General features: G+C 40.5%; 1 protein-coding gene across 9 annotated transcripts in view; it reads right to left on the reverse strand.

Annotated features, from left to right (window-relative positions):
* Nucleotides 1-27,795, reverse strand: part of CNOT4 (CCR4-NOT transcription complex subunit 4) — a 121,366-nt gene that overhangs the window by 17,218 nt on the left and 76,353 nt on the right. For 4 of the 9 annotated variants that reach the window (XM_048835428.2, XM_048835429.2, XM_048835435.2 and 1 more), the window contains 8 exons: nt 23,725-23,811; nt 23,026-23,127; nt 22,326-22,451; nt 19,791-19,924; nt 15,414-15,569; nt 12,111-12,168; nt 11,511-11,760; nt 8,672-9,169 (listed from right to left, as the gene is read on the reverse strand). In XM_048835428.2, coding sequence (XP_048691385.1) covers nt 8,672-9,169; nt 11,511-11,760; nt 12,111-12,168; nt 15,414-15,569; nt 19,791-19,924; nt 22,326-22,451; nt 23,026-23,127; nt 23,725-23,811 — 1,411 coding nt within the window. The remainder of the gene's footprint in view (nt 1-8,671; nt 9,170-11,510; nt 11,761-12,110; nt 12,169-15,413; nt 15,570-19,790; nt 19,925-22,325; nt 22,452-23,025; nt 23,128-23,724; nt 23,812-27,795) is intronic. The other 5 variants (XM_048835433.2, XM_048835439.2, XM_048835432.2 and 2 more) reach the window with 3 other exon arrangements.

Consider the following 27,795-nt stretch of genomic DNA (forward strand, 5'->3'; position numbering starts at 1 on the left):
TCAGTCTATCCAAGGTCAGATCTGTTTATGCATTGTAGGGTGCTCTCACTATTCTACTGGTGACATCTGTTTCTTTTAGATTGACTTACAAAGCAAGTTGTACACTTTAGAATTTTACTTTGTAAGTTTTAAAAATGTGCTACAGCAGCTCTAGGCCCTAAGGATCAACGCTTTCCAGAAAAAGAACATGTCAAAAATCTATCACAAGGGGAAAGTCTACTACTTCTATAGCCACAGCATCTGGAGGCCCTAACCAGAATTGGGGACTCATTCTGTCTATACACCATTTCTGGCTAGACATCTTTTAGCATCCCTTTTTTAAAAAGCAAAACAAAGATTAGCACTGAAATGTGACGAATTTACAGCCATGAGGACAGAAGTATTTTTTACCCACAAAAAGAGTGCTAACTTTCCCCACTACCAGGGATGGGAACGGAGCACAATCTATTTTAATTAAATACCTTGCTCCTCCAGTGCACTACCACGAAGGGTGACACTAAAAGAGGAAAGTCAGCCACATGAACCACCTATCCACTACAAAGTGAAACAAATAGTGAAAAGCCACTAGATATAATCTTTGCTCACAACTGGTGGACCTGAATGCAGACCAACAACCTACAGGAGGAAGTCACTCTTAATCCTATGAGAAATCCATTTTCACCAGTAAAACATTTATTTCCATCTTAGCTGTGTTATTGACATTAGCAGTCCATCTGAATTTGTCGCAGTTAAGGGAGAAAAGCTTGGAGCCAAGAGTTCTTGAAACATTTAAAACTTTCTAATTTCGTAAGATAGGAACGTTCAAAACATTTTGAAAATTTGGAACCTTAATGTTACTATTAATGCTGGTGTACAAGTTAGCTCATCAGGTTAGGACAGTTCAGGTTGAAAGTTTACTGAAACTTGCAAATGCCCAAAGTTAAGTCCTATGAGATCAGTAGTTCTCAATCTGTAGTCCATGGACTCGATCTAAGGGGTCCGCAAAAGACAGACTGAAAAGTGACAGGACAGAATTCAACTATATATGCCGACAATAAATTTCCAAAGGTGTCTGGCACCTCCATTCGAAATTTCTGAAGAGGTCCATATCTCCACTGGAAGTTTTTTAGGGGTCCGTAAATTAAAAAAGGTTGAGAACCACTGCAGTAGACTAGCGCACTGATATTTATACAAAGAGGTTTATTAGAAATAGCATCTTTCACACAACTGTATCTGAAACACCTCAGGGTTAAATACAGTTACTAAATTAACAGCAAAGTTAAGAACACAAATGAGATTTTAAAAATGTATAGAAACAATGCGACTGCTCCAAATGGGAGAAGCTGTATAAAAAGTTCTTGAACACACACAAGAATCTCTCTCCCTCTCAACATCTTATTTAGTAAATGAGTAGAGGGCGCAGATGGAGAGCAAAGAGACAAGATTCAAGAGGCAGAATGAAATGTCTATGGCTGGTTTTTAAAAACAAGGCAATGTCAATCTGGTCCCTGAAATGAGTAGGGAGCCTGGGTATATGCTTGGAGATCTTTCCACTCTACACATATGTGGGAAGCAACATTTTGCACATGTTGGAACAAACAGGAACTTGAGAAACTTTAAAAGGAGTTACAGTATTCAAAGCAAGATAAAGAACTCTGCAGAGGTGGCATCAAGACGGGGAGGAGGGGAGGGGATACACAGAGGCAACGTTACAGAAGTGACAATAGACAAGTTTGCAGCCAAAGCATATATAGGGAGTTCAGAGTCAAGGAGAAGGCCATGGTTATGGGAACGGAAGGCAAAATGGGATATCAGAAGGCAGAACAGAGTTTGAAATTTGTCCCACAAACCCTTGACTGATATTTAGGTGAAAGATTAATCCATAAGGAACATGGCTGAACATGAACATGAGCAGAGCCTTGACAATCAGCGTAAGAGTGGTAATTTAAAGCAGTGATTTTCAAACTTTTTTTCTGGAGACCAAGTTGAAGAAAACTGTTGATGAGCGCAACCCAATGGAGCTGGGGATGAGGGGGTTGGGGTCCAGAAAGGGGCTCTGGTTTGAGGGGGGCTCAGGGCTGGGGCAGGGAACTGCGGCACGGGCTTATCTCCAGTGGCTTCTGATCAGTGGCGCAGCCAGGATGCAGAGGCAGGCTTCCCGCTTGTCCTAGTACCACGGACTGTGCTGCACCCCAGAAGTGACCAACAGCAGGTCCGGCTCCTAGGCAGAGGCAGACAAGTGCCTCTGTGTGATTCTTGCCCACAAGCACCACCCCCCTGCCCTCCCGCAGAGCCGGACCTGCTGCTGGCTGCTTCCGGGGCTCAGCACAGTGTGGGATCAGGTAGGGACTAGCCTGCCTTAGCCGGCCAGCACCACCAATGGGACTTAACGGCCCAGTCAGCGGCGCTGACCAAAGCCACCGCAACCCAGTGCCTTACATTCCGTGACCCAGTACTTGGTTGCGACCCACAGTTTGAAAACCACTGATTTAAAGGATATAATATACAGAAACAACTATGAACTAACACTGATTCAATGGAGTTCACATGGCTAACACTGTGGGATAGACAAGACTAAAGAAATCCCAGAAAACTGGTTATAAGTGGATTTACCATCTACTATGTATTGTGCTGAACCAGTTGAAACATTTATCAGGATAAACAGGAAAAGTAGCAGTTAAAATACAAGTGAGAGAAGGAGGGAAGTAAAGGGCTTACAACTGAGCTCTTGAGTTTCAATAGGAGGAATCACCAGAGAAAAAGCAGTGTTACATGGGGAAGGACCACAATGAAAAGAAACCCGACACCTGAACAGTTACAGAGACTATTCAGGAGGACAAAGTCAATCAGTGAGTGCCAAGATTTACACAGAGGTCAAGACAAACTTTTGTTGATGAAGACTGAATGCACAGATGCTATTAGGCAACTGTCTTAATGAAACATGAATTATAAATAGTTGAGGCTATTGTGCAAAACGTGGTTTGAACATTGATAGCAACACAATCATTTTGCTAAGAAAGAAGGGATTAAAGACTAAACCAGCCAAGATTTTCAAAACTAAATAGTGATCTTGGGTATCAACTTGGCATCTGATAGTGAGTGTTCACTTTCTGAAAACGGAGACTCCTTTAAGGTGTCAAGTTGGGCACCCAAAATCACTACTCAGTTTTGGTGATTAGTGTGTATGTCATGGTCAGAGAAAGGCTTACAAAAGGGCAAGTAGCTGCAGATTTTAGGGAGTTGGGAAGGTAGCAGCAAAAGAAAAAGGAATTGTTGATAATGGTTGAAATGTTGCAAGCAATGCTGCAGAGACAAGACTAAACAACAAGGAAGAGTGCCAAGTAAACAGGTAGTTTTCCTTAAAGTACTATGTCAGAAGAGTGACAGGTGGCAAATAAAGTGTTTGTGACAGTGATGCAAGTTTGGCCAGTTACATTAAAGGTGGATGGAAATCCTTTGCATGTGGCCAAGGAAAGGATAAGAAGGTGGAAATATTAAATTGAGTGAGACATTAGAGATGCAAACAGAATGGTCAGTGGGAGTGAGAGACTAGAAAAGATGGGATGCCGCTGTTAGAAGTCACATGGCCATGGAGGAACAGATTGGATCATACTTCGTACATAGCTCTTTTCACCATCAATGCATTTTACAACATACTTAATATATCCCTCCAAGGTAGGCAAGTATCCCCATTTACAGGAGGGGAAACTGCAGCAGAATCATCATGTGATTTGGCCAAGGTCAGAGCGTGTGTCAGAAGCTCAAGAGCTCATGGCTCCCAAGACTTGTTCAAAACATACCACCATACCTTGCTCTGTATAGGAGCTAGAAAGAATCAATTATGAGACACACGAGTGACAAGGTCAGAGGGGTAAAGACCACTGAGGTAGAGGCATTCCTAACTGCAAGGAGGGTTAGACTTGGGTGTGAAGGTGTTACATCAGAAAGTCTGAAAATTGCTCTCTCGATGTCAATGCAAGAGAGAGACTCTCAGCACTGGCTATGATGGATACATTACCCTCCTCTGTGGTCTGACTCATGGGAATTCAAGGAAGGAGGCAGCAGAGGCCAACACCTTAGTAAAGCAGTGATGTTAATAGCACACTGTCTGAGGTATGGTAGCAGGTAAACAGATTTGATGTTCAGCATAAATTTGATAGATATGATGAGATGCCATATGACTCAAATGGTGGGAGAAGGCAGAGAGAGAAACCTTTCAGATGTGGAGTGTTAAATTAAAAAAGGAACACCAAATAAGGATATTAGATAGATATAATTTGCTTTGCCCTTTTCGTTCTAGGCAATTCTACTTTAGAGGCCTGAAGCAAACAGGTAAGGGTGCACTTTTGTAAGCCATCACCTTGGTTGTTATGTAGTAACAGTCAATGTGTTTGTATGTAGAAACAGCAATATAGGAGGACTTGTGTGGTGCTCAATATTCTTACAAATTTAAGCCTGTTTAAAAAAGAAGCCCCCACTCCTTTGAGTCCACTCAGGCATTATTTTCCTATCTACAGAAGATAAAATTGATATGGTGTCCTAAAGTTAACACTGAAAAATAAAACTAATGAATACCAGTGTAAAATGATATTAATTTTAAAATGTTCTCTCCCTTAAATAAGGAACCATAATGGTTAAAACAGAACATTTGAAAGAGCCATACTCTATGGCACTAAGTAACTTTTTCATGAAAAATTATAGCACTAAAAGTTCAGCAATTTAATTGGCTAAACATCCCCAAATAATTTGTAGTGAAATTAGCAAATCAAGGCACTGAAGAGTCTAGCAAACAGTATGCTGATTTCAAATCAAAGTTTTGTGAGGCTCTTTTAATCAGGTTTGGTTTTATATACATATAAATAAAAAAACATTGAAAATGGCTGGGTGAGTGGAAAGGCAAGTTGACTGGATGATGCATAGAAGGCTCAGATGTTCTCTTTTTCTAAACACTAGTCCAGGATTATTGTTTGTAAATTGTATTCATCCTGAAAGCATTTATTTCTGATCCATGAAAGTGTTCATCTCACCAATAAGCCCTAATGTAGGCAAGACACCCACAGCTTCCAGTATTTTTACCACCATGTCAGTAAAATGGTGGATGCTGTTGGAGCCCTGTCTACAGAAGTACTACCACTGATGACAGGTGAGAAATTCTCTATTATAGTCATAGTTTCAATGTTACTTTTTTGCCTAACTAAACAGAACTTTATGTATACTTATCAATTCACTATTTTTTGTATGCTAAATGAGCTTACCCCCACACCATCTCATGCAGGGCCCTGTTAGAATATCAGTTACAGCCCCTTAGTGTATTCACAGCCTTAAAGACCTAGTCTACACAGATGTTAGTATTAGTATAACTATCTGTTAGGTCTATGATTTTACCAATCTAGTTATACTAGTACAGTCCCCCAGTATGGCTGCAATTATCCATACAAAGGTGCCTTATACCGGGATCACTTATTCTTCCCATATGGAATGTAAAATTACAGCCACGCTAAGGAGTCATAACATTTTGATTATATCAGTATATAGAGAAGCCCACGGAAAGGAAGTTATCACATGAAAAGGTAAGAGTAATTTTGTAGAAAGCTCTGCAGATCGAAGACCTATCTGAAATGAGAACTCTCTATCAGTGAGTGGTGGGAAATATAAGATGTGTTCTAACAGGTCAACATGCCATGGGAAAACATAGGAAGTATACTGACATTTCCTCCTATCTTCCAGGAATAATTATTTTATATTTCAGTAGTTCCTAGGAGCCCCCAGTCACTGAACAGGACCTGTGTATGATGAGCCATACAAACAGAACAAATCCATACAATAAAAATCCATAATCCAACAAAATGATCTGACCTTCTTGTACTTACATTAATTTTGGATCAGAGAAAAACAGACTAGCCAATGCATCCATGCAGATGATATCCTTCTCTGAAGGAGTTTATCAAAACCACTATGAATGTGGGTTGTTGGAGAACTAACAGACTTGCCAGACTGAACTAGGCAACCTGCAATGTTTTCTTAACAAGAGTTCAAAGCTAACATGACAGAACTTCCCATAGAGACTTCAGCAGATGTTTATTTTGTGTTTTCTGTATTTAAAAATATTTTTGGAAGATGAATTGGTTCTAATGGTTACATACTGAGAGAAAACATTGGTGTTTAAGGATATTATTTCTGTCCTTTAAAAAGAGGCAGTGAAAAGTGTAAGTGACAGGCTATATACTAGTCATGGGCACAAAGGTCCATGGAGCCCTTCCTCCAGAGCAATACCAAGAAGGATACCCAAGTCTTGTGCAGCACAAAAAGGGAAAAACAGCATGGCCAAAAGGCAATAAATGATGTGATTTTAAGAATGACCTTGCAAACCCATCTTGCCAGAATCAAAAGCCTTATTGCAAAGTTGAGGTTATCTTTGCAACACCACAGAATATTTATTTTAACCATGACGACTCAAGATATCTAACCTCAACCATACCATTGGTCCCTTGGACTAGCACCTTTTGCCACTGGTCCACGATAAAATATATCAAGTCACAGAGCTCAGAATAATTTTCAGTGTCTGAAAGCGCAAATATATTTGATCTAATTTCATGAAAAGATCTATTTGCACTGTTAGGTTGTAAGTGTAAACACCTTAATGAGGTAGCAAAAAACTAGGAGCCCTCTTGTTTACCTTAAAGTTTTTTGTTTGTTTTTTAAACCTAGTGTTAATCATCATTTAACTTGAGGGAGCCAACTTCACTGTAAACGCTTGTCTGGACACTCAACATTTGTTTCAGGCTACAATTTGGTTTACTCCAGGGAAGCCAAGGAAAAAGCATGGAAATGATTGGGCTCCAGCAAGGATTCAGAGGACAAAGCAGAGGGAAGAAACTGCCAAAATTAGCCTCTGCACTTGAGTAACAAAAATATGTAGTAAAAAATGTCTAGGTCACTCGCCTTTAGATTTTTTTAATCATTAGAACAGAATCGTAGGGTTAGAAAAGACCGCAAAGGTCATCAAGTCTAATCCCTCTGATAAGATGCAGGTTTTGTTGCGTCTAAACCAGAGGTTCTCAAACTGTGGTCCGCGAGCTCCATTCAGGTGGTCCGCGGATAGTTTCCTCTAAAGTGTGCACCTGGGTGGCCGCATACAAGAGAATGAAGGGCCACCCACCTAATTAATGAAGCCACACAGGCGTGGCTCCACTAATTAGGAGCCTGGACCCTGGAGAAGATGCACATGTAAGGTGAGGTGGTGGCCTTGCGGAGAATAGGGGGTAGATGGGAGGGGGCAGTGGGATGAGAAGAGGGCATGGGGGGAATTTGGGATGTGCAGGGCTGTGGTGGTCAAAGAGACAACTTTCCCCAGCTCCAGGGCTGAGGCTGCCAGGAGAGATGGCCCTTCTTCCCAGGCCCAACTCGGGGGCTGCCGCAGCGGTGGAGAGAGGGCACATCCATCACATTAGGAAGGTAATAGTACTGATATTAAAATATGAGTTGTGTGCTTTTATTTCTAGTACAAAAAAACCCTTTATTATTATTAAGGTTTTTTTTAATATGACACTTTTATCCAAAGTGCTTTACAATAGTTACCTAATGGTACAAACAACATTTGGAAAGATCATTAAGTGGTCTGTGGAGACCCTCAGCAACTTTCAAGTGGTCTATGGAGAAAAAAAAAAGTTTGAGAACCACTAGTCTAAACCATCCAAGACAGATGGCTACCCAGCATCCTTTTGAAAACCTCCAGTGAAGGAGCTTCCACAACCTCCCTAGGCCATCTGTTCCATTGTCCTATTGTTCTTACAGTTAGGAAGTTGCAACATGTTTCTCCAAAATGCTCAAAGAAAATAATAGCGGCAATGTTTCAAGGAACAGCTTTCCTCAACCCATGACTGCAAATAGCTTAGGAGACTTTTTCTTCCTTAAATTGCTAGTTATGTTGAATACAAAATGCCACAAATATTTTTTCCTGGAAAACACCTGTTCAGGCCAAACTATTAAAGGCGGCTTGGGAGTACAAGATGAACTCCAAATCCCAGAAGTGAACCAGACCAATATTCTGGCTATTTAGCCCTCTAGTCACAATGTTTGTTGCAATATCCCACCAATCCAGCCATGGTCCAGAACTGGCCTGTTTTCTCTTAGGACATCAAAGATTGCATGTAAAACATTAAAACCATTTGGAGTGCAGAAATAAAGCATGGAGCGTTAAATATGCAGTTTGTTTTGGTTGCATGTGAAAGGGAACAATCTAGCCAAGACAGCTGGCTGGTGGCTTTATCCCTTATGCTTGCAAAGAATTTTTGCATATCTTTTTGAAACTTGGATTAGCACCTGCATGTTGATACTGGAGTCTGATTGGAATTCCAAGACCCAGTCTTCCTTTTAAGTTTTCATGGAAAGCCAGAGCTTGGCAAGACTGAAGAACTGAAATACCAATCTCTTTTGAAATGAAATAATTGGGCACAAGATACTCCACCTTCCTTATAAAGCTCAATGTTACAAGGCTAAACATCCAATTAAACCTTCTGAAAAAATGAAAGAGGGCCCATTTAAAACAACGTTGCCCCAAAAGAATCCCAGGAAGACAATCCTGGGAGCAGTCTAGCACTGGTAGCTGGCTATCCCCCTCTTCCCACCCTGGCTCAGAGAAGCTGAAGGCATGAATCAGGTGACACATTCATGGCTCCCTTGATTCACCTACCTGATATAGGGATCCCTCCCAGACCTGTGTTGTGTTGTGGCGGGAGAGTCAAGTCCAAGAAATTACTATTTGAGGTGGGATTTGCTGTGTGATTCAAGTGCATGATGCTATTGCGTGGGAAGGCCATCCAAGGATAGCGAGCTGCTTGGCCTGGAAAACTGAAGGAGTTGTAAACTGCTCGGTGCTGTTGAAACTGCGGGAACCTCTGCGGCAAGACTGGAAAGGTGCTACTGAGAGAGTTGGCATTTGAGGGCGCAGCAGGATGCAGGAATCCAGACCCTGACCCTTTGGCGGTTGTAGTGTGCAGGGAAGGGTTCTGAAGAGATGTAGGTGAGAGGGAAGGCTGGTCTTGGACTGACAGTTCCTTCTCAATCAGGTCTGCTAAGGCTTTGCGGGTGATATCAAAGGGGTCAAACCCTAAGTCATCCTCTTGCTGTTTGGAGGAGCCAAACCCAAATGCCGCTTGCCAGTCTGTAGAGGAGGATACTGGGATGGTTTCTGTTGGAGGAGAAGAGGGATGACATTTAACATTTCAACTAATCTCACCTCCGTGGTCTTTTAAAAAAAAATCTTATTGCTGCAGTTTTCAGATCCAACACTATTAAATGTCAACGTTCGGCCACCTTTCATATTAATACATTTTTATGACATTGCCCCAAAGACATTTGGTATTTGAACAAGCGCTTCCACTTTCGCAGCCCATCTTATCTTTCTATCTCACTCCACTATAAACTAACTAGGAATCTGGGGTGATTTGAGATAGTACAGACAGGACTGATTTCATTGCAGGATAAAGCAGAAACAGGTCTAAAGTGCAAAAAAGAAAGCCCTTACCAAATAAATATCTTCAGTAAAAGCAAAGAACAGAAATATAGGGTGACTAAACAGGTGCTTGCACAGAATATTCCTTGAGTTTTTACTAGTAAAAGTTTTCCCACTGAATAATGCATTAGTCAGAGCGACAAAGTAAAAATCCCTTAGTCTTATTAAATAAAGGTGCTGTTAAATATTCTGCTTTCAATTCTAATGTTGTACTTCAGGGCTGATATGTAACAATTTTGTAGGAGGGGAAAAAATTTGGCCTCTTGTACTTCTGAAAACGAAGTACTGATGACTTCTGAGCCACCCTGGGAAATAGCTTGCAGAGTATAAACAACACCAAATTACATGAATGAGTAAAATATGCACCTTGACAAAGGAAGTTGAAGAAAAATAGCTGTACTGTAAATTTTGATAAGTGCTTTGAAGCACTGTTGTGGACATGAGTTACCAAAAACTCTTCCTTGCATTTTCAATTCGCGCGCGCGTGTGTGTACACAGAGAGAGAGAGTTCATCTTACTATTTATATATGTTTTAAAAATATTAAATTCATAGCCTCTGAACACTGGAAACTGTCATTCAGTTTTTGTAGAAAGTATGAGACAACATGCTGGAGATAGATTCTGAGCCAGCAAATCCCCTTCTATAAGGCAGTATCACAAATGAGCATTTGCATTGTCTCCCTTCATTAGGGAGACGCTAGAATCAACTGCTTAGAGGAGTACACACCACTATGAGAAGACTGGAGAAATTATGGAAATCGCTCTGTGCATCATTTCTCAGAAGACTAGAATCTAAACTTCCACTTTTGTCCCCAATATGAGAATTATGGGATTAAAAAGACACTAGGCATGAGGAAAGTAGATCTTCCACATTTAGGCTTTATCTACACTATCGTTTTTTGGCCTTTGTTATTTTTCCACTCCCCTGACTGACATAAGTTTCACAGACAAGAGTGTTGGTGTGCACAGCGCTATGTCACCAGGAGAGGATCTCCTGCCAACACAGCTAACGCTGCTCACTGGGGGTGGTTTAATTATGCCAGCGGGAGAGCGCTCTCCTGCCAGCAAAGAGCAGCTACACGGGCGACTTTACAGCAGCACGGTGATAGTGGTACAGCTGTGCTGCTGCAAGACATAGTTTAGACATAACCTAAAATTTAAATGGCAACACAAACCATAAAGCACAAGTGACAGCAGTGGAAACCAGATCTATGTTGTCTAGGAGTTCATCCTCCACTGTTGCTTATTCCTTACATGAAGACAATCTCCAATACAATCATTTCCTTAGTATGAATTTTGATGACAAAACAGGATTATGAATTCAGGTGAAGAATAAACATGAAAAATATATTAACTCAAACATACAGTATTCTGATCTTGAACAAACATCTATGTGCCATTAACCACTAGATACTTGATACCACCACAGAGTATGTCTAGTTTCAGTTCATGTACCTGATACAGCACAACATCCCATTCCTGTGAATGGATATTCCAAAAGAAACCATCTCTGCAGGGCTACAGTTGGCCCTAATATCTTTCACACTTCCTAAAATGAATGGTTGTGTAGTCAAACACTGGCCAAAAAATATGGAGAATAAGCTAGCTTGCATAGCCATCAGCCAAAAACTCTGTCATAATCACTTCACTAAATATAATTACAAACCTGTGCATGCTGGATCTTCAGATAATACAAATATGGCTTTGGTATATATTACTCATACCTCTCTACGTTGTTCTGTTATTTTATGCCAAAAAATTTGAACATGCTTTCAACACTAAGATCCGTAATAAATTGTGTTTTTAGCATTTAAACAGACATGAATACTACTACACTAGATGCTCTGATAATTCCAACAAGCAGTTGGGATGTTGGGAAGAGTGATTTCTTGATAAGAATTAAGTCAATATGCATTTATTTGACTATCAAATGAAATTAAAATAATGGTGTGAAAAAATAAAGAGGCATAAACTTCAAAACTAAGTGACTTCCAACACCTTAACCAGGCTTTCATACCTGATGTGAAGAGGCTCTGTGGTTCTGGTGCTGTGGGCCAGTCGTTGGAAGTCTGTGGAGAGCTGGGGAATGGGGGGAGCCCGCTTGGGATGGGGTTGGGGTGCCGGAAGTTGTCCGAGAAGAGCGACTGTGACTCTGTTACAGCCCCTTCAAAAGGAGACCGCGCACTGTGATTGGATGAACTGATGGGTATGACTGGATTGGGTTTTGATAAACCAGGTGGTGGTGAAGGTGTGTCACTGTTTGTTATCTGGTGGCAGGGGAGAAAAAAAGACAACAGAATAAGATATGTATCTTTGGACTTAAAGTCATTCCATATTAAAAAAACATTTTAAAATTCAGTTTGAAGACTAGAAAAAAATCAGATTAAATTAAGATTAGTTCTGTGAGCATACAGTTTAAATGTGAAACAAATCAGCCTGATGCAGCCTATTTTTGGATCAAAAGACATTTAAAATTAGTTGACAGTTATCAAAAGAAACTAACATGCCACATTGATATTTCACACACAAAAAATATGTTTCTTTCAAAATAAAGGTTGCAACTGAGCTTCAAACAAATACAATTGACATTTACATAATGTTGGGTTTCAGGCCATACCTGCTGTGAGTTGTCACCATTTCCTATACTGAGAGCGTCTGAAGGTTTGTCGAGAGGGCTGGAAAAAGTGAAAGGGGGAACAAAAAAATCAAATAAGATATATGCAACCACCAGAATAACCATAATGAACATCAGAAGTTGGTTTATTTTGTGGTATAAACGCCTAGAGCAGAAACTGCCCAAAACTAATTTCAAGAGATTATGAAGGAAAATCCTCCTATTGTTTGAGGACTTCTTAAATCAGAAGTGTTCCAGTTTTACCATTTGCTAAGTTTTAGTTTATGGCCATAGAGGTGTATTCCCATACACTCTATTCTGCTTGAGTATTGTTCTACTGAGCAGCCAATGGTCCATCTGCAATCCCAAATTTGTTATCCTTCAATTCTGCCTGCTTCATCAGTTTAAAAAAAAAAAAAAAGTACCACCATGGGTTTGTTACTGAGATGCACAAAGAACTTAGTTCCCCCGCTCCCTGATGTGTATTTAGTGCTTATAAGAGGTATGAGATTGACTGCCTTGAAGACTGACATCCTTCATCTAGAGAAAGCAGACAAGGCAGTGGCAGTTCAAGCTTCCCAGAATGGCTTGTCACTGGTGTTTCAACTTTGACCTGGACAACTACTAAGGTGGAGAGGGAATTAAGTCTCCAGACTCAGAAAATCTGAGTAGAGGCAAGGTCTAAAATCGAGAGAAATGCAGAGAAACAATCAAAAACAGAAAAGGACAAAAATGCCACCTCAGAATCCTATTCACTGGAAGCTACACAAATCCCTTTGAATCATCACTGCAGCCATAATAAGAGATTCTGACAGACATTTACGAGCAGTCCAGAGTGCTCTGAATTCCATGCTATCCTAGGGCTTCAATGTAGGGCCAGATGCAAAAGTCCTGTAAATTCAGGCTATGACCACAAGTACAGCTTATCTACCCCTAGCACAGCAGAGGCCTGTACAAGTGTCAGACTGTACAGACCCAAATGCTCTCCTCTGCAGAGAAAGAATATCAAAAGTAACATGAAGAACTTTAGAATATTACATTTTTATTAGAAAGCCACAGTTCAATACAGGTCAAATTACAAACATTGTATTTGGTGCAAAAGTTATTCATATTAATGTTGAGTTATTTTACTTGAGTGCAGCCCTCTAGATCTTAGCCAGTTATTAAAATGTCCTGCTGCTGTGAAGTTTGGGCACTTATTATTGTACAAGGCCATTTGGCTAGCTAGAAAACATCATTTAAGAGGTTAGAATTAATTTAAAACTTAATCAGAGAGCACAGGACTTGGGTAAAAGCAATTTGTGTGCATAAACACATTGGTTAAACCTGACAGAGATCAGAACTGGGCCTCAAGTATTTTTAAAACAATTTAGGACAAACATCATATAGGAACAGATATGTAGTAGATGACTATTCCAAGGTAGTCCACTTAATTATTTCTTGCTCATCTCAAGAAAAATAAAGTTCTGTAACTTATCCTATTTACATTTTGAACAGAGATTTATGACAAAGGTTAATGTATATCTACAGCACAAGAATTCTGTTGCAAAATCTTCACTAAGAGCTTGTCTTCACAGAGACATGCGGAAAATTCACCCAAATTAACACCCTCATTCAGAATTACAGTGGTCTTATTTCACCTTCTTAATCCACTTTGAAATGAACTGAACTAAACCAAATTAAGGCCATTAATTTGGAACAACAGCATCCACACAAAAAGAAAAGGAGCACTTGTGGTACCTTAGAGACTATTTAATGTGGTTTTAACTAATCCACTTCAAATTCACACCTTTAGTTAATTCGTATTAACATTCCTGCATGTCCTTATGTAGGAAAGTCTTAAGTATTCAGTTCTTGGTAGAAAAAAAATGTTTAAATGACATTTCAACCCTACAAAGACATTGATAATAATAGTACTGCTGCATCTTGAAGCAAGTATATGATTGTTTATGACAATCCAATTGCTGAGAAGCAAAACAGATTATACTTGAGATCTATACAAAGGGTCTTTAAGTGAACAGAATTTACAAGCTATAAGTTACAACCCCATCAATAAACAAAAATCAATGAATCGCCTACATTTTAATAATTTTGCTTATGTAGTGCATTCCATTCAGAAAGATCCCAGTACAGCCTATATTATGCTTGTCCACCGGTGAAATTCAGCCACAGCTAGAGTGAAACTTAGTAATTGTTTAGCTGCACACAGCAATAAATGACTGGAAGTGAAGAATATCAGAGTTAACTGAAACTAGAGGGGAAATTTTAGAAGCTGAATTACCTAATTGGAATTTGCCCAAGACACTTTTGTTAACACTCCTACTCTTGGGTGAAGCACCATAGGATTTCTGAACACAAATGAGGATGACCCCTCTTACATCTCAACCAAAAGGCGTGACCTTCAACAGTGAAATTTCTCTTATCATGCTAAGGTTTGGTTCAATACTGACCCAAAAGGAAGAATAGCTGCTGAATCAGCACTACTACATCTGTGATATTCTAGATTTTCCTTTGTCTTCTCCCTTCTAAACTTTGGATTAGTCCAACCCAGTTTAGCCCAAGAGATCTAATGGAATCATAGCCTGGGGTGATATGATTGTAAGATGTTGCAAAATCTGCCCAACGATGTTTATGATGGAAGTGGATACCAACAGTACTATAAAGAAATTCAGAGACCCAGTGTAACAGTTTGTAGGGAAACGGTCAAACAAGTAGAGGAGACTCCTTGGCACAAAGGAATTCCACCAAACTGTGGTGCCCTGCCATTCATGCTAGTGTACGAAACCATAGGAAACCCTGAATATTGTGGCTTAGTTCCCAGAACACATCAAGGTGAAGAGATGGAAGTAAGTATTTAGTATTACAATATTTACCTTTTTGGCCATCATAAGCCAACTTTTCAAAAGGTCATCAACTAAAAGCCTCCTAATGGACTACAAGAATTATACCTTTCTTGAAGAACTTTTGAAGTTGTTCATAAATGTGGGGGACTTATCCCTGGCTAGGACATGCTTAGTGTGGGAAGCTTCTACACAAGCTTCCTATGACCATAGTGCTGCCAATTCATGTCAGTCCTTACCTGCATCATCACCTATTATCTTAGCTCTAGGATTTTCCCAAACTGTCACACATGCAGTGTTTTTGCAATGGGGTAGAGGCTAGGCTGAGCCCAAACTAGTTTCTATATGTGACCTGATCAAGTTTTGAATCCAGCTCTCCAACCAGAGAGTCCAGAGAACCATCCCTCCACACCATTAAGTGAGAGAGAAAGCAAGCTAGCTAAAGTATAAAAGGCAGCACAATTACCCGAAATCTGAGTCTGGACCATCTGGAGTCATGTGTTCTGGGTCTGTGCCATTTTCTAATATAGGAGGCGTTTTCCTGTGTTCCATTGTTAAACCGTTGGCTGATTTACTTGAACTCTGTAATGATGGCCAGGCATCTTTGTTATTACTGTTGGGTCTGGAAAAAGGCAAGAGTAAAAAAAGAAGAGTTCAAGTTATGAAGAAAGTGTTCTAAAAAAATTTAACCGCCGAGGAAATGAATCCTCACACCAGACAGTCCATAGGAATGGAATTATCTGGGCATATCTTTCAAATAGATTTTAATGCTGATGGATAAAAGAGGCTCCTCAAGAGAGAAGATTGAAGGAAACAGAGTTCTACCCACTGATTAGATAATCGGATCACCTACATTGGAGTCCAAACTTGTCCAACTGTAAAATATCCATTTAGACAGCTTCCAGTAACAAATCCCATGGGCTTGCTCTCAGTTAAAGCTTCTTCACTGTATCACAAAAGTATTTAGTAGTTTTATAAAAAGTAATCATTTTTTTTTTCCCCTGAAGATCTTCCACATCCCACCATCTCCCTGAAGATTTTCCCAGGCTGGCCTGAGAGAGCTGAAATTGAATTTGGTTGCCTGCCTGATGGTCCACAGCACCATCACTAGACCATGAAATTAGCCACTCCAGAACACTTTAAAGCAGTCTATCCAAGTTACTGCCCAGTTCACTTCTTTTAATCTAAAACCTTTATGATTTCCTCTACAAAACAAAAGTAGAGTTCACTCCATGAAATGTATCTGATCTGGAAGAATGACTTCAGAGGGAGTAGTCAAAGTGGAAGTTATTTACTGCTGCAGGGAATTACATCCCCAGGCAACACTGCAGCCAGTTTTTATGTGTTTATTTGTAAAAGTACATTTATATAATAAATATGTCATCAGCTAATACCACAACACAAAACCTATTAATGTCTAGCTCCCTTCATTTTTTCCTATTGTTCTTTCCTATCCACTTTAGAAAACAGCATCCCATTTAAGGCAAGTGATTGCATAGTGTACAAGCGCATCATTGTAAAAGGGCATACACTAAAAGCTGAGTCTTCTTACACACCTGCTTTCTGATTTCTCTTCATAAGTATAACAGACTTACTGCCTGCCCAAGTATTCATTCCACATATACAGGTGGATTTAATAAGTTCTGAATTGGGACCAGGAAGATTCCTATGGCTCTTTAGCAATAGCACCATTTTCCAAATTCCTATTCAGTCTTAATATCTCATTATAATCCTGGCTGTCCCCACACCTCAGATATTGCAAGATTTACTATTTTGTCTCCATCTACTCTTCTCTCTTTGTGGGTCAACTCCTATGTACATTTAAGTAGGTCAAATCTTTCATTTGTGCATAAAACTCATCTTAGATCTCTACACCTTTGAGAGAAGAGGCTAAATATGGCACCCTATCAACTACCTTTTACCAAATTGAGAATCAATTTATACTACATCTCATGTCATGATTAAAAATTTTCTTTTGCCCTTTGCACCATTCTATCCTGACGCAAGAGACTAATTTTCAACCCAGACAAAATTTCAAATTAATTCTAGTCTAGATGTGACTTCAGACTGCAATCGGCATTTTCTCCTTCCGCTCCCTCCAAAAAAAAAGTCTAATGGTTTAACAGATCCCAAAATATTCAAATCATAGCATAGACTTTCCTGTGGAAAAAAATGTTTTAAAGTGCTTATGAAAGCTAAATGCTTCCTAAGAGCAGTTCTCCAGCAATAATCCCTCACCCTATGTGCCAGCGACAAACATTTTTAGTGTTACAAGAAAGCATCAATCATTTTGCCCCATTAAAAACAAGTTTGAGGAAAGTGGCAGAAGAAAAAGAGGGCCAGAACTTTTTAAAATCAACCCACTGGTATCAGCACCCTATATTTTTTAAGTGAATACAACTGTCATTACTTCTACTGTATAACTATGGAATGCTGTACCAATAGGTACTTCTTACGGACACACACTCACACAGGTGGAAATTACAGCATTTGCCTTTCACACAAATGAGGGAAAAAATAGCATGAAGAGGGACTTTCACACTGGAACAAACTTGGAAAAATAATGTTTATACAAAGTTTTTGCCCAGTAATTATGTTTTCTCTACTGTTACTGCAGGCTTACATTTGAACATATTTCTCAGAGCTCAGCTTCTGCTTGATCCCTCAGTGAAATCCTGACACCGGACAGTCAAGAGAATGATTGTGAAATTGTTGACTCAGATGTAGAATTTAACAGGAGAAAGACAGTCGCAAGGCAAGGAATCAGACAAATGAGAAGCTGTTTATAAGTAGAAAGTTGTGAAGGGGTTAGCAATTTAAATATGATTAGTCTATAATTTAATCAGCTCTCAAACTACATATGGCCATGTCTGATTAATATTTGAATGGAGACCTCCAACTTCCTCACTGCTGAAAGGGCACTGGCAATCCAGACAATACTGTCCACCACCACTCCACAGCAGTACCGAATCAGTTTCCCACTGTAGTTATGCATTTCAGATGAATGACAAACTGAAGTTCAGTCCACTTGCATTTTTCACAAGTGCCAGGATGATAGCTCTGGGGGCCTGGCCAGATTCCAATGCTCATAACTGCTTTCCAACTACCTGAATTCCTGCAGCAGTTTCAGATGGAGCAATTCTTCACTTCCTGTTCTGTAACATCTTGTGCTGGGATCCCATCAGGTTTCAAGTTAAGCAGAACTGGTTCAGGCCCTGGATGTAAAACCCATCAGCACATGACTACTGCAAAAGTTGGTGTGTTGGGTTAACTTGGTTACACTCTTCCCTCCAAGTTAGTATTGAAACGAAGGCTCAAGGCATGACAGTCGGTGTCAGTGCTTCAGATGAGAAATCTGGCGATCCCAATCACTTGCAATCATTAACGATTATGACACTTCCTGTAAGAGTAGGGAAAGATAATCCTAGTCTCTTAGTCAGATTCCAGTGCTGGTAGACAGAATATAACTATCCGAACTCCCCTGGCTGTTTCCTTTTGATATGGTTTTCTTCATTTTCTTGCATAAACTGTTGTCTAGTGCTGCTGCCAGAATTCGTTTCAGTACTGGGTTAACAAGCCCACAAAACTCTGATCCTGCATCAGAAGTGCTATATAAAATGTAAGGCACATTTTAAAAGTTTACCCCCAGTATGAAAGTCCCTTCTTGAATGGAAAGTAGTTAAGAGCTCCTTTTTGTTCATCTTAAATTTAACATTTAGCAAAACACACCAGCTACTTGTTTTAGCTTTTGGTTTATTTTTTGTGTGGTTGTAAATTACTGGATGAAAAAAACTGTCAGGAGGTGGCTTTTGGAAAGTAGACCACAGCTGAAAAATATCTAGTAACAAGCAGTAATGGGAAGACAGACGCAAAGAAAGAGAAAGTTACAATTCAAATATTTAACCAAAACCACCATTTAAGTTTGCTAGGATGTAGCACCCAAGGATAGTTCACACCATGTGCCCGTTTCTCAGCCAAAGGTAAAAGCAAAGACGAAAGTTCAACTGTTTTACTTTGAATTGCCCAGATTTTTAGGGCTTGTGTACACTTAAAACACTGCAGCAGCGTACCTGCACCACTTGAGCTGTGCCGCTGTAGCGCTTCAGTGAAGACGCTACCTGTGCTGAAGGGAGGGGTTCTCTAGTAAGCATGGGTTCTCCACCTCCCCAGGAGGCGGTAACTAGGTCAACAGGAGAATTCTCCCATCAAACTATCACTGTCTACACCAGAAGCTAGGTCCCTTCAACTGCATAGCTCAGAGATGTGAATTTTTCACACCCCTGAATTACCCAATTATATGGACCTAATTTCCTAGTGTAGACCAGGCCTTAGTCTGTGTTCAAATCTTAACACTGAAGTATGTAAATATTAAATAATATCAAATATTTAGACACTTCAGCCACCGTGACAACAGAGACTGCCTGCCCTCTTATCACAAAGCAAACACCACATTAGCTATAATTACCAAGAATTTGCTGCTTAATAGTATTCACTGAATTGCATTAATGTTATTGCAAAAATTGTGAAAATATTAAATAAAACCCTTCTGATATCTGCTTCAAAACGACGACAGCTTGTTTCGAGTTAATGTGCACAAAACCATGTGGTACAAGAAGGGGGAATCCTTTCATTTATCAAAGATGATTTAGCACATGTTGTTACAACTAGAATGAAGTACTGCATAATACTGCATTTGTATGTAAGCGAAAATTTGAGATGGAACATTTCACACCTTCCATATTAAACAGCAAGCATTGGGTGAGATGGGAGAGAGGATCAGCAATTTTAATGAAAATAACTTTAAAAGGGAAGTGTTGTCAGTCAGTCTGGAGTCAGTACTTACACATCATACCTCTGCAGTGCTGTCACTTTGTTCTTGTTCTTGTCAACTGTACCCGTAGACAGCTGGAGGAAGTTGGGGTTTAGTTTGTATAATTCTTGCAGTAGCTTCTGTTCATATTCTTGGTGTTTTCCTGCCTGGGGAAAGGGTTAAAATTTTCAATGAAACCTAAGCTGAAGTTCATATTCCCTCCCCGATCTGAAAGATCTTGGGGCACACAAAGCTATAAGGCTTTGCTTGACACTCTAATAGAAAGTTTGGGCTTCCAATTTTGCAGTCAAAAGGTTATTCCAAGGAATCAGAGGCTCGTGCTCTCAGATACACTCAACCAGCTGAATTTGCCAAATTGCTTGGGGCTTAACATGAAATTTATTTTCTCTTTTGGTACCTTTTAAAACAGAAAACCAATTTACTGAAGCCTTCCTAGGACTTATTCTCCAGTTCAAGCAAAAGTGTTTGTTGTAGTACAGTCCAAGTACGTTTCAAGTAAGTTTCCAAGAGAAGTGTGTAGTCTGCATTTTACATCTCCCTAACGTATATTAAGCTGTCCAGAGGGAAGAAAGATAGTCGCTTCATTTCAAAGAGTTTCTTTGCTGTTGCGAACAGTTCTGCATTCCAAAGACTATTTCAAAAGTATCACACAGCTGTCAATAGGGTAAGCAAAAGCACTCTGGTTAGCGTGACTGGAGTTTGTTCAATACAGAAGTGGATTTCTGTACAGCAAAGTATTACAGGGAGACATGCATGGTGCTTTCAGGAACTGGGGAGATTTCTATGCCTGAATGATTCATACTGCACAGACTCTACTTCTGAGTGAAGAAGGGGATGAGATTCATTCAATTCAGGTCTATCCTTTTGGCATTCCTAGAACATATTAGAACCATTTATTTAAAGTTTATTCAATCTAATGCAGAGTAGCTTCTTCTATGTTTTATTTATTTTTTGATAGAAGGCACTTAAGCATGACAACTGAAATAGGGTTAGACTAAATATTAAAACATTTTGCCTTCTCTCTTCCGACAACCAAAGCTGTCCAAATTTGAAGGAAGTTTTTGGTATGAGGCTTGGGTTAGAATGGTTACAAGGTAATATTACATGCAAGTTTAATTTCAATATTTTCAAGAATTTTAAATTAAATCTAAAGTTGCAAAATGCAAACAAATTGAATTTAAAATGCCCAGTCACTTGTGCCCAGTGACCCTCAACACTATGATAGGCACTTTAGAAACAGAAGCAAAATTTTACTCCCGTAAAATTGGAACTACATCATTATGCAAGTATCAAGTGTTCATTACACCTTTAACACACATTTTGTACGTAGTGTCATGAAATCGTATGTCTACAGAATCCAGTATTATGGAGTGTGATTCCTAAAGCACTCAAACATGTTGTACACTAACCGGTCCATGTAGACCCTAAATATTCCCTAGTAAACTTTAACATAGTACTGTGTCAAACAGTACTTTGCTGAAGTGCACCAGGAAATCTAGTGTGCACCAGCAGGGTCTACGCAGATCAATTAATGTGCAAAGCATGAGTGCACTTTAGAAATCGCACCCCCATGGTGCACATTGCCAACCCATGTAAACAGCCCTCAGTTATACCCATCAGAGTTAAAAAAAATTCAGATAAATATAATTGAACTATTCATGACAATGTCAAGTCATCCCAGAAATACTGTACTATATTACAACTCAATCAAACAGTAATCTTTTTAGCCTTACATTTTTAAAACAGCAGAAGTATTGTTTCTCATTTTAAATCATTTCATAAAAAACTAAGTAGTACCGGGGGAAAAACAATCCTTACTTTAGTCACCTTACTACGGCTCACTCAAACAGCACTGATTATGCATCCCACTTCCACTAAGTATCATAGGTAATCCAATCAGAGTTAGAGACCTTATACACCCCCTTCAGTAGCACAAGGCTTCAGAGAAAAGTCTCCAAAATCATGCAAAGTTAAAAAAATTATACTCCGTTTTTATGACACCACCACATTCTTCTGATCTATACTCAAAGGCAATTCTTCGAAGCCCACACCTTCAGTCATGCAAGCCAAACTACTGGATTATGGGAGGAACAGAAACCTGTATGGTTTCCTTCCAATCCCTAAACAAAATCCACTTTGAGACGCTCATGACAATCATGAACCTAAAATTTGGTTAATGCAAACTTATAGATGTATTACGTGTTAATAAATTACCCTCAAAACATCTTAATACTCTTCCAAATGCTTAGCACCCATTTCATGAGATACAGTAGGAAATATAAACTATCCCACAATTGTCTTACAAACCTTTAACTATCCAATACTTGGAAGATTGACTCCTTTTGAGCCTGTAAAAACAGCACTCTTATTGGAAAACCACCAGTGCCCAATTGGCTAAGTATCTTCTGGGGTTAAAAAAAAAAAAAAGAAGTTTTGCTATGATAATATTTAAAGGCTGGCTACACTACACTTTAATATAAGTCATACACAGGAAAAAAACAGACATTTACACTACAATTTAGGATCCTCCTTTCTGTGCGCATCTACCTGCATCTCCTCTTTTGTGAAACTGGCTGCTTCGTCCCCCAGCTCATGTAGATACATACAGTCAGGTTTTGGACACTGCATGTTCTTTAGGAAATAACTGCAATATTTTGTTGTACCTAAAGATGCCTGAAGGAGAAAGAAAAGTGAGACTGAGTAGCTGAGCTAAGCACAGAAACCTAGAAGCCACATTTCAAGCACAAAAAAGCCCTCTGAATTTAACAGAGGTCTCAGAAGACAATATACCTTCATAAAAATTGGAGTTCATTGAAACAAGTTTTTTGATAAGGCCTAAATAGGATATCAGTAACATGAGAGACTCATATCCAGGGTCTAGATAATCAGAACGTACTTTCAAAATCAATTTTCATCACATCAAAATAAAAGCAAGCAAGACCAAAGTTGGGTAGAGATTTACTTTCATATTTGTAAAGGTAGGGCCAAAAAAATCTCAATTACAAGCCGGTATTTTCTGAGTTAATCCCCTATTCATTTCTGAGCCCTCCCACAACACACTAGGCACAAGAGCTCAAACTCAAGACACGTGGATTCTATGACCAGCTCTGCTGATTTATATAAATACTGTGTCTAACTGGATGTTTTCATTGAGTAAAATATAGCAACAAATCTGAAACAGATTTTTAGTATCTGCACTAGATGTTAAAGTCCTTGCATGTGCCAATCACAGAATGCAAAATACTACCTTAAGTGTTCTGCCATCTACCACCACATTATTGACACACTGTATGGCTCTGAGAGCATCTTCTGATCGGATGTAGGTTACGTATGCACTTGCACTCGGACCCTAGAGAAAGAATTGAACAATGTGGAATTCTTTCTGGTTAGTTTTTTTTTTTTAAATTTTCCTTTACTATTGGCTAAAATTCATTTAACAAGGTTTAAAATTACATTTGTTTGAAATCAAACAATTCATTTACTTGAAAGGTAGTAAATGTAAAGGTCTGAAAAAAGGAAGCTTAAAGCTCTTAAAAGTTTGTGAAAATGAAAAGCTTATTAAAATATGGTTTATTAAAGTACTTGGTAGCTGGAAATGTAAGAATAGATACCACACTATTATTCCAGAGTAGAATAGATTCCACACTATTATTTTCTGAAGATTCTATCTTTTGCTTTCCTACCATGACCTCCATTATTTTGCAGACACTTTCCAAGGACTGCAAGTGCAAAGTCATTTAAGGATACAATCAATATTACTCTATGTACTCTGTTACTGTAGTATTAATTCTCCAAACCCCAGCCCCACAACCTGCCATGATAATTAGCCACCACTGAATCAGGAAAACGTAGCCCAGATTCTTCTTGAACCCGTAACTCCTGTCATGAACAGTGCCACCACAATACCAGAGCAACAAAAGCCCAAGAATCTCCTACCATGGCTTACCTGGGAGCCTGCATATGATGTGCTGTTGTTGATGACAACTTTATGTATTTTACCAAACTTCCCAAAATATTCTGGCCGCTTCAAAACCTGCAGGAGGAATGAGTAAATTAAACAGACATATTGGGAAATTAATAGCAACTCGATGATATTGCTAAAGGATTAATTTTTTTTAATGAATAACTTAGTTTTGCAATTAAGACCTTTAACTAGTGAAAATGAGAGAGGACAAGATCATATAGATAAGTTTGTTCTGAGAACCTTCAATTAAAAAAGATTTACATTACTTTTTCTTAATGTTGGTAACATTAACACTGCCCCAAAGAGCCAGGATGACAGGTATTCATCATATCTTACACTTGAATCTTGTAGCTTCTTTTCAAACCCAAGACATCCAAATCCTGCAATAATCTGCTGATGCCTACTACAGAGGGTTGCCCCCCAGTGCACACATAACACAGTTATGTAATAGCTACCCCAGAACTTGACTGGAGCACAAAGCTGGCCCATGGGTGATCAGGTTGATCTAATATTTCCCCATGTTTTAAAGATACATTTATTTTGTAACTTCTGGAGTAAGAAAACAATCACATCAGTCCTAATTTTAAAAAGTGACTTGAAAACTCATCTACGGAGACAGATAAAATTGTGTGAAATTCCTTTTTAACTGTTCAATCAATCAGTTTTGGACTTAGCCATCTTGAATTGTGTATTGCCTGCAAATTCTGCCAACCTATTGTTCACACCCTCTTCCAGATCATTTATGAATATGTTGCACAGCATAGGTTCCAGTACAGGTGCTTGGGGGACCACACTATTTACCTCTGTCCAAAAAAGTGACTGACTATTCCCACTCTTTGTTTCCTATCTTTTAATCAGTTACTGAACCATGAGAGGATCTTCTCTCTTATCCTCTAACTGCTTACTTGCTTAAAAGCCATTGGTGTGAGACCTTGTCAAAGGCTTTTTGCTAGTCCAAGACCACTATATCCACTGGCTCACCCTTGTCCCTATGCTTGTTGATGCCTTCAAAGAATTCTAACAGATTGATGAAGCACAATTTCCCAACACAAACTCCATATTGATTCTTCTCCAACATATGTTCATCTGTGTGTCTGATAATTCTGTTCTTTACTAAAGTTTCAACCTACTTGCCTGGCACTGAAAGAGAACCCAGAAGACTGGAGCAGGGCTAATGTAATGCCCATCTTTAAAAGAGGGAAAAAGGAGGAGCCAGGTAACTATAGACCGATCAGCCTGACCTCAATATCTGGGAAGCTACTAGAGCAGGGGTCTCAAAAACGCGGCCCGTGGGGTTCTTTCGTGCGGCCGGCCAAGCTCCCGCATCCCCCCCCGCCCCTCTGCCTACCCCATGCCGTTCTCTGAAGCGGCCGGAACCATGCCTCTGGGGGCGGGGGTAGGAGGGGAGGGGGTCGCACGGCAGACAGCTTCATGCATTGCTCTCGCTTCCAGGCGCCACCCCCGCAGCTCCCATTGGCTGGGAACAGGGAACCGCGGCCAATGGGAGCTTTGGGGGAGGTACTTGGAGGAGCAGCAAGAGCAGCACAACGAGCCATGTCCCCCCGCCCCAGGAACATGGTTCCAGCTGCTTCCTGGAGCGGAGCAGAGCAGCCAGGCTGGAGCCCGCACCCCAACTCCCTGCCCGCCCCCTGCTGCACCCCACACCCCTCCTGCACCCCGAAGCCCCCTGCCCCACCCTGCACCCCTCACCCCAACTCCCTACCCTGAGCGCCCGCTGCACCCTGAACACCTCCTGCACTCCCTGCCCTGAGCCCCCTGCCACACCCCAAACCCCAACCCCCTGCCGCACCCCAAACCCCAACTCCCTGCCCTGAGCCCCCGCCACACCCCGCACTCCTCCTGCATCCCCTGGGCAGGGAGAGGGTGGAGTTGGGGTGGGGACTTTGGGCAAGGGGTTGGAATGGGGGCAGGGAAGGGGCGGGAAGAGGCAGGGCAGGGGCAGGGCCTCATGGAAGGGATGGAGTGGGGGCAGGGCCGAGGGCAGCGGGGGAGGGCGTGTCAGTGATGCAGTCCTTGGGCCAATGTACTAGTCCTCATGTGGCCCTCGTGGGCATTTGAGTTTGAGACTTCTGTACTAGAGCAATGTATGAAATAGTCAATTTGCAAATACCTAGAGGATGAAGGCGTAATCATTAGCAGCCAACATGAATTTACAAAGAATAAATCATGCCAAACCAGCTTGATTTTCTTCTTTGACAAGGTTACTGATTTGATGGATAGGGGAAATGCGGTGGACATAAATATACCTAGATTTTATCGAGGCTTTTGACACTGTCCCACGTGACATTTTCCTAAGAAAGCTGGAGAAATGCAGGCTTGGTAGAACTACCATGAAGTGGATACATAACTGGTTAAACAGCCACATAAAGTAACTACTAATGGTATAATGTCAGATGGGAAGGAGGTCTCCAGTGGGGTTCCAGAGGCGAGTGACAAAAGATCATCAAAGGGATGGAATGCAAGCCATATGAGCAAAGGCTGAAGGAACCGGGTATGTTTAGTTTGGAAAAGAGGAGATTAAGGGACATGATAGCTGTCCTCAAATACTTAAAAGGCTGCCATAAAAAAGATGGAGAAAATTTGCTCTCTGTTGCCACAGAGGGCAGGACAAGAGGCAATGGTTTCAAATTACAGCATAGCGGATTTAAAATAAATCTCAGGAAAAGCTTCTTAACTGTAAGAAGAGTAGGACAATGAACCAACTGCCTGCAGAAGTCATAGAATCTCCTTCCCTGGAGGTTTTCAAAGAGGCTGAATAACCATTTGTCTTGGATGGTTTAGACTCAACAAATCCTGCATCTTGTAAGGGGGTTAAACTAGTTGAACCTTGGGGCCTCTTCTAACCCTATGGTTCTAAGAAGTTAGGCTTCCCAGCCTGCAATTGCAAGAATCACCTCTGGAGCAGTTTTTTTAAGAGCTTCCCCCTCCCCTGCAGCAAGGGGTTGTCTTCTAGCAGAATCTGTGTAGCTCCACTCTGCAGAGGAACATAAAGGGAGCTCATCAAGGGAGGCACACTTCCTGTACATTGAAGAGCCCAGCTGTGTAGTAGCTACCTGTGCAATGATGGAGTTTGCAGAGAGAATCGCAATATCAATCCACTGGCCATTACCCTCCCCCCGGCAGCGTAGAGGGAGATGAAGTAGTGAGTTGCATATCCAGTTCTGAGGCTGGATATGCAACTATGGAGTGGCTCTGCATCTGAGGAACAGCATGAGAGGAGTCGAAGGGAGTACTTTTCCTCCAACCCAAACCAGAGAGAAATTCTGCAGTGCACAGTCCAGCAGTTTCACTGCATACTAGGGACAGGATTTGGGCCTTGGTAATTCATATCTGTATTCAGAAAGCACCTGCAGTTTCAGGAAGACAGAACTACATTTGTCATTTTTAGAAGGTCCTCTGCAACTATGAAGGTTAGAAACTTTTTAAAATTAAAGCAAAACTATTACAGAAAGTGGTGGGTACACTTCACTAACCAGAAAATTTTGTACTCATCTTTGATGAGGAGTGGAGTGATAAGAGATAACGGCCCTGCAATTTAGGCAACTCAGTTCTTTTGTCGCCCACCTGACCCAGATGCTTAGATCTCCCTTCCTACGTTCTGGATTTTTTTCCTCCCAGATAAGGCTGCCATAAGAAAATGCAACTGAATGGAGGCAATACTGGGACATAATACAGCAGAATTTCTACGAGTCTGATCTATCAGTGATCAGTGGAACAGTAGGGGGATTCCCTGGCCCTATCAGCTAATACCTTTGCATTGAAATAGTTAAGTATCTACTCCTCACCTCCAGTTGCACGCCAGGTACAGCAGGTAGGTGGGCCAAATGAGACTAAGAGGGGCACCGACGCCACTCTAGAAGTAGGGGAAAGACACTTGCAATGGACAGTGGTGCTATAGCTGTGGGTCTAACACAGGTAAAGCTCATAAATCCGAATCCTTCAGCTCATTTTATGTTGAAGAAACCAAACATTGTGTTTCTCCAAAAAAAGGTTAGTACACCTAGTATTAACAGAAACAAAAACAATGAACAG

Source organism: Caretta caretta, chromosome 1, assembly GCF_965140235.1.
Source record: "Caretta caretta isolate rCarCar2 chromosome 1, rCarCar1.hap1, whole genome shotgun sequence".
Taxonomy (NCBI): Eukaryota; Metazoa; Chordata; order Testudines; family Cheloniidae; genus Caretta; species Caretta caretta.